Genomic DNA, 13,736 nt, shown 5'->3' with positions numbered 1-13,736 from the left:
CTGTTCCTTATGGTAAAAATTTTAAGGGCTATCTTTTAAATTTTATTTTAACAAAGTCTAAAATGATTCAGTGTCTGTATCATCCTCCAGACCCTAGCATGCTTTAACTTCTCATCTATCCATCCTGCTTCCATTTTTTGTGGTTATTATGGTCTAGAATTATGCTGTCCAGTATGGTAGCCCCTAGCTACATGAGGCAATTAAGCACTCTTTAAAAAAAGAATGAGCTGAATTTTTAAAATTTCTACTTAAATCAATTTAAATTCAAAAACTTGTATTAGATTAAGTTACTGAAAAAATTTAAACATGTTTGGAACGACCTGGATGTGTGAGACTACTATAAATTTTATGAACTCTAAATATAGATCAGGTACTCTGGTGAAAACCTAGCATTTGAGTGGAAATGTGCTTATATTAAGTATAAAGTACATGCTGCATTTTGAAGATTTAGTATTAGAAAGCTTTGTAAAATACCTCATTAATAATTTGTAAATTGATAACACATTGAAATGATACAATTTTAGATAGATTCAGTTAAATAAAATATTAAAATTAATTTCATCTATTTTTTCTTTTTTAATGTGGCTATTAGAAAATATGGAATTACATGTTATATTTCTATAGGACAGCACTGGTCTAGGATTTCTATTGATACTTTTTTAAACACAGAAAAAATAGGTATTATTATCTACAAGTAATAATAGTTAATTAGATTTACCAGACATTACTTCATATATACTTTGCTTCCATCTGAATTCATTTTTTTTTAAAGATTTTATTTATTTATTTGACAGAGAGACAGCCAGTGAGAGAGGGAACACAGCAGGGGAGTGGGAGAGGAAGAAGCAGGCTCCTAGCGGAGGAGCCTGATGTGGGGCTCGATCCCGGAACGCCGGGATCACGCCCTGAGCCGAAGGCAGACGCTCAATGACTGCGCCACCCAGGCGCCCCTGAATTCATTTTTCTAATTGCTAAATTTGATCTACTAATAACAGGTCCTTATTGAAAGGGAGGCTCTGTTGATGGTAAACTCTCTTAAGTCTTTGTATTCTGAGATATCTTTATTTTTCCTTCATTCTTAAGTGATAGCTGGGTATAAGGTTCTAGGTTGACAGTTATCCTCAACTATTTGAACATTACTCCATATGTCTTACATTTTTAGTTGCTGGTGAGAATTCTTCGTAGATAATCTATCTTTTAATTCTAATAATTTCTAAGATTTTTTCTCACTTTACTGTAGTTTTACTACAGCATGTTTCATTGTATTTATTTGTTTTGTTTCCAGTTTGTTCCTTGGTGTAAGTTTTCAATCTGGAGACTCATGACTTTAATTTGGGAAAATTCTCAGCCACCATGTCTTTGCCTTCCTACCAGTCCCCAGAATGTCTGTTAGGTATATGTGCAACTTCTCAGTTAACCACCGCGTCTGCTAACCTCTCTTGCATAGTGTTCATTCCTTTGTTGCTCTTTTTTGCACTCTGTGCTAATTCCTCAACAGTCTGTGGCAATTTATTATATTTTCTGTCCCTGGTCTAGAGCTTTATGTTTCGAGGGTCTTTTCTTTTTTATTTCAATGAGCCTACTTTCATTTTCAGAATTTGTAATTCAAAAAAGTTCAACTACCTGTTGATTTTTGCCAAAGTTCAGGCCTTCTTGGCTGATTCTCTGTCTCCATCGGTCACCAGGTGTTCAGTGGTCCACCTTCCTGCTGACTTGCCCTCAGATCAGCTCTCAGTGGTACCCCAAACTTCTAGAATCCCTGCTGTGCCTTCCATCCGGCTAGCATGTATGTCTCCCACCCCCGTGCTGGCTCTCAGTTCACTACCCTTGCCACTCGGATGCTAAAGTAGCCTCCAATATGTGAATGAGACCTTTTTGTTTGACTATGGTTCTCTACCCTCTTGACCATTCTGGATTCAAACTTGATTAGCACAAGCCTCCCCTGTCCTAGGAAGTGAGACGAGAACCTTTCTGCCTTGGAATTCCTCAAATCCCATCTAACTCACCTCTTCCTTCCCATCAGCCCACTAGAAGGTTGAAGTACGTCTGAGATCATCAGTGTACACCCCCAATTCCCATTTCCCCCTTTGTCTTTTTTCCTCGCAATCCCTTGGGACAAAAACTTTGGGCTTCTGTTTCAGTCCCTTCATACCGTACCCTCCTTCCTGTTTCCAGCCTCATGGCTAAGAGTTAAAGGTGTATAGGGTGTGTGATAAGACAGTCTGAAATGGTAATTCCTTCTGAAATTACTCCATGTTACTCTGTTCAACAAAAACAGATGACAAGGTTACTGGGAATCTGGATGTGCTCACCTTTAAGGTTCTGTTGAATGTAATTTGACATTTGATAATTTAAAGACTCAATAAGATACATATTTCGTTGCATAACATCTGTATAAAAACTTACCATCTATGAAATGCTCTAACATCTCACTTGGCCTTAAGCGTGATGCTTGAGAGTCCAATGTCATTATCATCTGTCATTCAAGGATGAAGAGACTGAACCACTGATAATTCACTGGCGCAGACCACAGCAGCTCCTAGGTCGAGAGCCAGCATTCAAGCCCGTGTCCTGACTTGCACTCATGCTACAGTACCATACAGATCCCAGGGTAAAGATTATTTGGCTTGTTTCTGACTAAATTTGTTACATGCTTGTTAATAGGAAGCACTTGAGGAGAGATTACCAAAGAAACCATCTTTGCCTTGAGTTGAAGCTCTTCACATTTCCAGGCTTCTATTCATTCAGCTGAAGTCATTAACAGCTTCAGTTATACCTGTTTTGTGTGTGTGTGGCATCTTTCCAGGTTTCTTTTTTTCTTTTTTCTTTTTTTTTTTTTTTTTCAGTAATTTGCATCTGACACGTCAGTGTTTAGAAAGTGATCTCCCAGTTGTATTGCTATCATTAATGCACTGCAGCCTGGAAAGAGCCCAGCACTTCTTGACAACAGAGGGTCTCGTTTGTGGCCAGAAGGGTCAAGTTTGTAGCATGGAATTGAGCAAAGCCAAATGGTTCACGTATGGACTGCCTTCATATGCTAACACTTTGTAAGATTTTGCTGTCTCCAACTTGGCCGGCTGATACAGCAAAATCTGTGAATTAGAAATTCCTGTGCAAGAGAGTGGGGAACAGAAAAGAGCACCTCTGTTTCCCTTCATGATAGAGAGGGTTTCAGGAAAGAGGGGAAAATGGTTGGTTCATTTGGGAAACAAGAATTCCATGAGAAGCGCCTGGATGGCTCAGTGGGTTAAGCATCTGACTCTTGGTTTCTGCTCAGATCATAATCTTGGGGTCGTGAGATCAAGTCCTGCGCCGGGCTCCCGCCGGGCTCTCTCCTCAGTGGGGAGTCTGCTTGTCTCCGTCTCCCTCTGCCCCTCCGCCCACTCGTGCTCTCCCTCTCTCTCCAATAAATAAATCTTTAAAAAGAAAGAAAGAAGGAGGGAGTGAGGGAGGAAGCAAGATAGATGCATGTGCAAGGTTCTGGAGAGAGGTGAACTGACAGACTGTGGGTAACAGGCAGCCCTCAGGGAGAACTGGAGGTTTACTAGGTCGTCTGCCTTGAAGAAAAGCTTTTGACTTTCTAAAAGACTTCATCTACTTCTGATCTGTGTTTTACATGTTATTTTATAATCTCAGTTTTTTTAACTTAGCATTATTTTATGTGGACTTTCTATGTATTCACATAGCCTATTTTTAATCCCATTACATTAAGAATTACATAGTTTACTTAAATGTTTCTCTCTTATTTACTGATCACATGAGTTGTTTCCACTTACTCCATATTAAAAACAGTACCACTAAAACGGTATTTTTACAGTCTTTCTTTGAGTCCTGGTTCCAAAACTGGAGTTAGTGCATCATCATATGATTAGTCCTGTTATGTCTTTGTCAGAGTGCCAGTTTGCTCTGATATTTCTGATATTTCTTTGAAAATATCATATTAATTTACAGTGTCACCAGGCCCATCAAACAGTGGGTTTTATGATCTTTTAAAAATTTTTTCCCCATTTTATCAGAATAGGCATTACCGCGTAGGTGTTTCATTTTGCTCAAGCCAAACACTACAGCAAATGTCAGTTTGCTATTTGTATTTTTTCTCTTGGAAACTCTATTCATATCTTCTGCCCACCTGTCATAGAGATTGGGTAATCACCTTCCACCTTTATATGGTTTTAAAATGTGTGAAATAGTTTAATTTTCTAATTAGTTTCATCATTTCCATCTTATTTACTGCCTGTAGCCAATAAAAATATATTGGGATCTGCACCGTGTCACCCGAATCTAAGGATATTTTTCCCACAGTTGTGTGCACTGTTGTGCTCCCATAAAGGAGTCAGGTTTGGGCTGTCACCATAGTGGGCAGGTGCAGCCCCGGGGGTGGATCAAAATCAGGAAACAAGTCAGCTGGGGTGGCAGGGCGTTGGGCTGTCCGGCCCCGGCTGGGAGTTCGCTAGAGATGCCGCAGTTGATAATGGAAGGGTAATAATCCATGACACATTTGTCAGGTCTTATCAAGATGTGGGCTAGAAATCAAAGCGAGGCGAGTGTGGGACAAAACGACGCTCCTGTGCTCAGGCTGAGCTTTCTTACCATCGTGCCCTCATCTCAGAGAAACAAAGTGACTGGAACGTGGGCTGGAGTCCTGGCCCTGCCGCCTCTGGCTCCCGGGTCCCTGTTCATTAACTAGTGGTGGAATCATCAAAAATGAATGCAAATGGCTCAGGGTGAGTGCACAATAAAAACAGGGGTTCCTATCAGTTCTTGCACCACTCCTGTTTTAAAATTAGAGCAGGTATGCAGACAAATGCTGTGTGTGTGTGTGTGTGTGTGTGTGTGTGGGTGTGTGTGTGTGTGTGTGTGTGTGTGTAAAGCGTATCCTCTTAGAAACGTACCTTTTCTCCACAAAATACCTGTTGACATATGTGGTCCTGTAAATTGAAATAGCTATTTTTTTTTTCAAATCTGCCTCGAATGTGTGCTTTCTCTCTTAAATACAATTCACTGAAATATTTTCTTTCTAGTCTCCGGAGAATACAGATGGCAAGGATGGATCCAAAGGAACTAAACAGGAGGTAAGTGTATCTTCCACATCCTGTATTTAGTTATTTTAACTGGAATTTTTTAATAGTGTTAGGATTGTCTACGTCTGAGTGAATGCAGTGTTGAATAAGATTGTTGAGACTACATAACCCAGAGATCCAGGTGTCACTGTGGAGTGTATCTGGGCCTCGGTAAATTTCAGTCGGGTACACTGATGCGGCATTTCCACTTACTCTGTTGTTTGTGTTTCTACCTGTCGGTCCTGCTGTCTGTTAAAGTGGATACTGAGAATTCCTTCTGGGCAAAGAGTGAGATAATAGGTAAATTCATCAAGGAGAACAAAGGCTGCCTTTCACAGCAAGGACATGAAAGACTGTTGACTTAATAAATTCTCTGCTCCACTGAGTGAATTATAAATTTCTTTTTTTAGTTCTGAATATTTGCCTAAAAGGAGTCGTCTCTAAAGTAAAAAACTGTGAAAAGACACAAAATGTCAAAATATTAAAGTTTTTTTTTTAATCAGGAGAATTCTTAGGGCTGAGGATAATTAATTAGGTAACAATTCAAAGAAGCTCTATATTAAAGTACAGAAACCTCCAAAAAGCTAAGAAATCGAGAGAGATGGTTGCCTTTACCCACCGTGGTCATATCATGAACTTCAAAAAGGAGTTGGATGAAAAAGTAGCAGATTAGATGCTAACTCTGATGACAGCCATTCACTTTGGCACAGAGCTTTACAGTGTGTAGAAAAACTGCAGCTCTTCCCCTTGAACTTATGAACTAAAAGGGGTCATGTGAGAGACAGCAACAGTATCTGGTTACAGATTCTCTGATTGGGTGATTCCATAGTGTGGTTTAAAAATTCAGAGGAGTTTGTCATGATAGCAGAACCCCTCCACAAAATTTGTACAAGGAAATTTGTTCTGCCAAATGGAAAATCTTTAACAGAATCTATAACTAAATTAATTTAAAAGCAAAACACACAAAACTGCCTGTAACCTAGGCCCCACCATCCATTTACCCAGCATTCAGTGTCTAACAAAGTTTGGGAGCTGAAGTTTACAGTCCCATGTCAAGTTACTAAACAAACACTAGAATCAACCAAAAAATGATAAATGCATGAATTTTCTTGAAAATGGCAAAATGTAATTTGTAGGACAGTTGGCTAAGTGTAACAAATCTTAATGTAATTTTTAGATTTGGACACAAAATGCGTTTGGATTTTTCTTTAGGAACTGCTATTTAAATTGATCTGTCAGTCAGAAAACCTAGAAACCATTACACACAATAGATCTTGGATAGTGTAAACAGTCTTTCCGATCCGTCTGCACAGAGCAGTCAAGCTGGTTAGAATATATGTAAGAAATTCTTATACATATTATTTTAGCCTCAGAATTGTAATTATTTGTGTTATTTATATATTTTATGTTATTATTTTTAGTATTTTACTTTATGTTATTATATGTATTCTATTATTGCTAAACAAAAATCATTCCTAGAAAAAAACTCTTTCCCTGTCATTTAAGCCAAGACCAGATTAAAACTTATGATTTGCCTTCAGGACATCAACACAATTGTGTGAAAAGTGAAAAGGTCAGTCAGTTAGCTGGTGGGTTAAGGTAAGAACTGTCAGACAGTATATTGATTGATTTTTTTCCCCACTGAATTGACTGAATTTTCTAGTTATGTCATTGCATATGCATAGGCTTGACCATAGGGAATAGATATCAGTTACAAAGAGGGATCCTCTTTTGAAAATCCTCTTCCACGGCCATGATATTTGAAGGGCATGGTGCAAAGTATAGTTTTTGGACAATAAGAGACCACAACAATATGTTAATATTGTTATATATTGTTATATATGTTATATATATAATATATATATTATATATATATAATAATATGCAACTTACAAAGCCTTTCGCATTCATTATTTTATCTGATCATTGCAACAGCCCCGAAGTGAGGGCAGAGCACATTCATTCCTCAGCAGAAATGTTTTGTGCACCTGTAATGTGCCAGGCACTGTCGTAGGCTCTGCAGATTCCACAGTGAGCAAAAGAAGCCAAAATCCCTTCCTTCATGGAACTTCCATTTTAGTGGAAAGAGAAGGAGAGTAAAATAAAAGTCACTGGATATTTGCTATGAAGAAAAATAAAGCCAGGAAAGGTAATAATGAACATCAGAGAAATGCTATTCATTTTATTATTTTTTAAGATTTTATTTATTTATTTGAGAGAGAGAGAGCACAAGTGGGGGGAGAGGCAGAGGGAGAAGCAGACTCCCCGCTGAGCTGGGAGCCCAACATGAGGCTTGATCCCAGGACCTGGAGATCATGACCTGAGCTGAAGGTAGACAAAGGCAGACACTTAACCATCTGAGCCACCCAGGCGCCCCAGAAATGCTATTTTTGATAACAGGCAGATATTATTATTTCCAGCTTTACTAGAGGAAACAAGGTCCTGAGAAAAATACATTATTTTTCACAGATGTTACAACTTGTGTATTGCAGAACCAGGAAAGATATCTGAGTCTCCTGATTCAAAATCCTCTATCCTCATGCCACTTTTGTGGTAATCATAAATCTGGTTATCCTGTGCCTTTTCTCTGTCCTCTCCATTCCCCAGCCAAGGCACTGATATCCATCTTTCCCCACTTCCCAGTTTTGCAAAGAGGTAATTTCTATTTGGCTCCTCATTTGTCTTTGGAAATTAAAAGCAACTTGACTTCTGGCTTTTGTTTGCGAGTACACATGGTTCCTGACTTGTGATGGTTTGACTTATAATTTTTTGGCTTCACTGTGGTGCAAAAGCGATACTCATTCAGTAGAAGCCATGCTTTCGGTTTGCTGTTTTCCCAGGCTAGCTCTGTCTGTGGAATGATACTCCGCTGTGGCGCTGGGCAGTGGCTGTGAGCCGCAGCTCCCGGCCAGCCCAGTGATCACGAGGGTAAACAGCCGATACGTGTACAACCCTTCTGTACCTAGACAACCATTTCTGTTTTTCACTTTCAGTATAGTATTCAATAAATTACATGGATATTCAACACTTTATTATAAAACAGGCTTTGTGTTAGATGACCTTGGCCAACTGTAGGCTAATACACGTGTTCTGGGCACACTGACGGGAGGCTAGGCTCAGCCATGATGTTTGGGAGGTTGGGCATATTAAATGCATTCTCAGCTTGGGATATTTTCAACTTACGATGGGATTATGAGGATGGAGCTCCATTGGAAGTTGAGGAAGATCTGTACATGGTCAGGCTTAGGAGCATTAAGAAATCTTATAAAACTAAACATACTTCCAGATCCCATTGGAATGGCCCATATATTTCAAGTAGTATTCAGCGAAGTCCAGTGATTCTACTTGAACCCAGCTACCCGGTGAACTTTGTCATAGTGAAATTAGACTTCCATGTTCTTTTGCACCAGGATGCTAAAGTAAAAGACTCTGTCTTTCAGAGTAGCCTTCACCAGAATTTACTCCAACCCAGGGAATGATCAGTTAATCAAATGCTCATTGAAAAATTTCATTGTGCCCAGCCCCTACACAACACAGTGACAAACCCTCCCATTTCTTGTCTCTGTTAATTCTTGGTGACGTGTCATTCTGAAAGCCTTCCTCCTCTGAGAACCACTCTTTTGGCCACTTGTCCCAAGGATTCACAGTCAACAAATTGAGAAAAATTCTTATTGTCTTTTTTTTTTTTTTCATACTGGTCCTGCCCAACGGTCCGAGTCTCAAATGAATACTTAAAATTCTAGTGCTTTAAGGAGGAAAAAATGGCAGTCTCGTCCATTTTATATCTAATAAAACAGCCCGATCATTTATAGATTTTAAGACTGTGCAAGCTGATGGAGCTTTCCAGGAAGGTGAACACACTCGCATGCATAACTGTGCTTCTGCCTGTGAGTGAAAGGTTCGTCTCAGCCTCCACTGTTAGCAGGGAAAAAGAAAATCTCTTATGATGGTTACTGGAAAGGAAAATTTAAGAGAAGTCCTTTTTTTATAGTAAAAGAAAGAAGAGCTGGTAAATTTTAGACAGAAAGTCATAAAATGATTTTACAGTAAAAGATGTGCTTTTTAGAGACGGTTGGTTTAGACAGCCTGGAGAGGCAGACCTTGTTTTTGCATTAATTTCCTAGGCTTTTTATTTTGAAACTCTTGTCCTGGGCCTTTGAATTATAAAAAGATAGGGAGTCCTTTGGATCAGAACAGCTTTTGGGCCCTGAAGAATAGTGCTTGCTTGGGGTTGGAGTACATCTGGAAATCCCAGAGGGCTCTCTGACGTCTGCCTCTTCGGTGTGCTCAGGGGTTCACATAGAGAGGAAAGGAGCGACAGCACCAGAGCTGGGAAATTCTTCGTGTGCTTTGGCCTCGCTTCAATGAGATTTTACTCCCGACCACTACTTGGGGGATAGGAAGGCAGTTATAAGCAGTAGTTAATATATTTGGCCTCTTTTCAGATCCCAGCCTGGACAGTAACTGAGCAGTGGCCTCAGCACGGCTCCCCTCAAGTTCACACTACGACACATGTCTGGTGCTTACCTGTTCCCTTCACCTCGGTGTTTATTGGGGACCCCTGCTAGGCACTGGAGCTACAGAACTGCAGCAGAAGAGGGTCTCGTGCAGTAGGGGTACAGACATGAGACGGAGGAGGTGAACAGTGAGGGAAGGCCGATGTGGTACACATACGTTGACACCAACTGAGGAGGATTTCAGATAAGATCCATGCACCCCTCTTGAGCATAGAGGCTGCCATTTTATCTCCCAGAGTGTCTCTTTCTGAACACTCTCCTGCCAGCTCTGCTTCACCTGGGAGATGGTGGGCTGGTTCTTGAGGCCAGACAGAAGTCACAGCTGAGCTCTCTTTGGTAATTAGTGGATGCTCCGAGAGCGTTTTGAAGAAGCATGAGTTACTTCTGCCTGGTTTAATTGCTGATGTTGTCTTTTCTTTGGTGATACTCAGTTCGTTGCAACTAACCATCCTAAGAAAGGCATCGCGGGATTTGGGTTCTGGTTCCCTGTGACTCCTGGGTGCACTGTCATGAATGTGCCCGTGCTGATCCTAGCAGTCACCGTGGTGTTTTTACTGTGGCGAATCTGATACAGGCGTTCCTCCCATACTGAGCATCGAGCTGGCCATCCTCTTCCTCGGTGCAGTGAATACATCACGGCCACGGCTTCACCGGCACCGTCTCCTGGTCTCTGCACATTCTGCTAGCTGGCCTTAAGTCCAGCTCTGATTTCTTTCCTTGAGACCCCAGGGTTAAAATTATTCATGGAGGCTCTGGCCCTTCATTTCCTTCTGTAGTTTAAAGAAAGATGAGTTTAGCTTCCTCCGGCTATTTTCAGGAAGAAAGTTCTTAGATGTGAAGATGGCAAGAAATATTTCTTCCAGTTTGGCCTGACCAGCTGACCTATGCTGACCTAAGCACAGCTTCAAGAATTCCATAATTCCTTGCAGTTGTGGCACGGGTTCCTACTGACCATTTTTGCTGACCCCCTTGAGACAATTATTTGAAACATTTAAGCTCTCGTAATGAGGCAGCGTCTGCATAAGGCAGCAAGAATTAGGGGAAAAATCGGGTTCATTTTTTCAGCACATTCCTTTTGAGAATCTACTATATGTTAGGTGTTCTGCCAGAGACAGAGCAGTGAGTACAACAGACAAAAGGATGGAGTATTTATTTCTGGAACACTTTTAGGGAAAGGCGGTTGTACTTTCAGAATGGGAGATCCCTTGGGGAGCCATCTTTTACTGATGGTAAGTAGAATATCAGTTCTGCATGCTTCTTTCTGAAATGCCTACAACAGTTTGGCTATTTTAAATTTTCTTTGCAGTCTCATTTGCTTAATTTGCACCGTCCTTGAAGAGAAAAAGATTTCCTGAAAAATACCAATCTCAACCCAGTTTTTCTAAATTTTCTAAACTTCCAAATTAAAAGAAGAGATGAGTGAATTTTGGGGGCACCTGGGTGACTCATTTGGTTAAGCATCTGCCTTCCACTCAGGTCATGATCCCAGGGTCTTGGGATGGAGCCCCACTTCTGCTCAGCCAGGAGTCTGCTGCTCCCTCTGCCCCTGACCCTCCCCCCTGCTCGTGCTCTCGCTCACTCTCTGTCTCTCTCTCAAATGAATAAATTTTAAAAAAATCTTTATTAAAAAAAGACTAATGGGCTTTTTACTCTAAATATTTAATTTAGCATACACGTTTAGCAGATAAATAAATATAAATACCTGTTACAAGTAAAAGGAAGCCTTTCTTGTTAACTGCTTAAGATTTGTCATCATTCTCCTTTCTAACATAGTGACACATCAGGGAACTCCTTCTTCTTTTTGTTTCTACACAATTACATACATCTTTTTTTGTATTAATGTACAAGTTTTTGTTCTATTTGTAAGGAACAAGAGTCAGACTGAAACCAGTTCTTAAATAGCTCCTCAATGCTCCTGTTGTTCGTTTTATCACAAAAGTACATTATGGGTCAGAACCTAAATTCATCTTCCTTTCTTTTTCTTACACCCTTAATTAGGAGAGGCCATTCCTTTGAACAGTGCGTATACATGTCTTTAGAAAGCTTCCTCTTGAGTGTTATGGTACCCAGGGCACTTGAAATATGCCTTCCTGTGCTCACCTGGAGACGGTGATGGGGGCCATACCATTATACTCTTTCAGCAAAGTCAGATACCAGGAGTGAATTTTTAAAAACCAACTTGGTCGGGTATAATAAGAATACATAATTTTTTTCATTTCCTTTGTAGCCCACCAGACGGTCTGCCAGATTGTCAGCGGTAAGTACTTTAGAACCCCCTTGTCGCTAGTTCTTGTGAGTCCATGTCCCCCCCCCATTCAGGACAAAGCAGCAGAAGGAAGATTAAGGTGTTGTTTCCCTTGAGTTTTTTTATTTCCTTTTTGGAAATTACCTGGGTCAGAATTTTTAGCAAATGTGATCAGTGTTGCCAAGCAATTCACTTGATCAGATAGGTCAGTGAAAAGTCACACAGCCAACCCCATTACCAAGAATGTAAAGCCCAGAAGTTGTCGGATATGGGTAGATGTCTGCAGCAAAAGAAGCACAGTAAGCCAAGTCCTACCTTCAGATTCCACATATGATGTGCTAAAGTGGACAAGAATTCGGAGTCTCCGCGGTGCAAGCTTCCATCAGAATGTGCTGAAAGCTATCGGAATCCATGTGCTGTAGCCTCATTTCAGAACCAGAGAATCTTTGGGAAAGGAATGATTCCACTTTGCCACTCAGAGTCTCCCTCTGTGGTTGAGGCCTGGGGAAAAGACAGGGGTTAAGATCATTAGGTCCAAGCCTTGCCATGAATGCGTTCCAGCCCTTGTCACCGTGCTGTGCTCCTTGCTGCCCTGCCGATGCCCAGCCCTCATTCTGCCAAGACAGGTGGTCGCCTGGCGCTCTGGTGGAGGAATTTGGTTAAAATAGCTGCAGCCCATGCTGGGCACTGAGATGTAGGGAGAAAGGCATTGGAGTCTTGGCCACCAAGAGCTGCTCGCTACTTTGGCCCTCCGGGAAGCGCGGGTTTCATCCTCGGCCAGCACCTGTGGCTGGCACAGAGCAGGGACTCAATGCAGAAATGGCTCTTAGGGCACTGACGAGTTCAGAAGTATAGGCGTGTGTGGGCTGGGTGAGGCAGTGTTTCACGAGAACCCCAACCTAAGGAAGCGCCATCCGAGCCACCGGAAGGATTAAGAGCCGGGACATGTATGTGTACACAGTTAAACTAAGCCCCCTCAAGGTGGTGTGATCTGTCCAATATTAACTTCCACCATGGTTCAGTAGTTATATTTTAACTTCTGTAGGCTTAACTCTAGATAATACTACAAGCCGCTGTAGTCCGTGGGTCTCTAGCCCATTATGGGAATAGACCTCATAAATCAAATAAAAGCCAAAATTTAAAACCAGGCTTTTCCTGAGCACCATGAACCAGCAGTATAAGCACCTTCCACTGAGCTCATTGCCCGTCTGCTGACACAGAGCGTCCTCAGTGGCCAGTGGGACCACGGGCTACAGAACCTCATCCTCTCCTGCCCATTCAACACACTTGAATGCTGAATCGGGGAGAGGTCTCTCACAGAAAATATAAAAGAAAATGATTTGCTGTAAATTGTGAAAACAAATATATGTTAATACCACATATCAAAGCCTGAAAAAAAATTTTTTTAAATCCTGAGAATTTAGGAGCTCTGCAAGCTGCTGTATTTGGGAAACAGACTACAGATTTAGGGTGCTCAGATTAATAAAAACATCCCTTACTTCTCAAGCCCAGTTTGTTTGTTTTTTAATTCGGAAAGTCATGTCTAACAGCCAGTCTTCTGGAATTGCACTATCTACGATTTTCCTTTATGTCGTGACGAACAGGGCTATATTCAATGTGAACCTGAACCACCCAGAGGCATTGGGGAGGAACGCGTATTTTTCTCCAGAGGGGGAGACCCTGGACAGTGTTTTCTGCTTAAAAACCATACTCCCCGGGGCGCCTGGGTGGCTCAGTCGTTAAGCGTCTGCCTTCGGCTCAGGGCGTGATCCCGGCGTTCTGGGATCGAGCCCCACATCAGGCTCCTCCGCTGGGAGCCTGCTTCGTCCTCTCCCACTCCCCCTGCTTGTGTTCCCTCTCTCGCTGGCTGTCTCTATCTCTGTCAAATAAATAAATAAAATCTTTAAAAAACAA

At 41.4% G+C, this 13,736-nt stretch overlaps 1 protein-coding gene across 4 annotated transcripts in view; it reads left to right on the top strand.

Moving 5' to 3' along the window:
• HMGN3 (high mobility group nucleosomal binding domain 3) overlaps positions 1–13,736 on the top strand; it is a 30,741-nt gene that overhangs the window by 13,483 nt on the left and 3,522 nt on the right. For all 4 annotated transcript variants that reach the window (XM_044387101.3, XM_026507030.4, XM_026507029.4 and 1 more), the window contains exons 2-3: positions 5,022–5,072; positions 11,805–11,834. In XM_044387101.3, the coding sequence (XP_044243036.1) occupies positions 5,022–5,072; positions 11,805–11,834 (81 nt within the window). The remainder of the gene's footprint in view (positions 1–5,021; positions 5,073–11,804; positions 11,835–13,736) is intronic.

This window comes from Ursus arctos, unplaced genomic scaffold, assembly GCF_023065955.2.
Source record: "Ursus arctos isolate Adak ecotype North America unplaced genomic scaffold, UrsArc2.0 scaffold_29, whole genome shotgun sequence".
Lineage (NCBI taxonomy): Eukaryota > Metazoa > Chordata > Mammalia > Carnivora > Ursidae > Ursus > Ursus arctos.
Note: the sequence above shows the minus strand (reverse complement) of the source record. Positions and strands in the feature narration are given on the sequence as shown.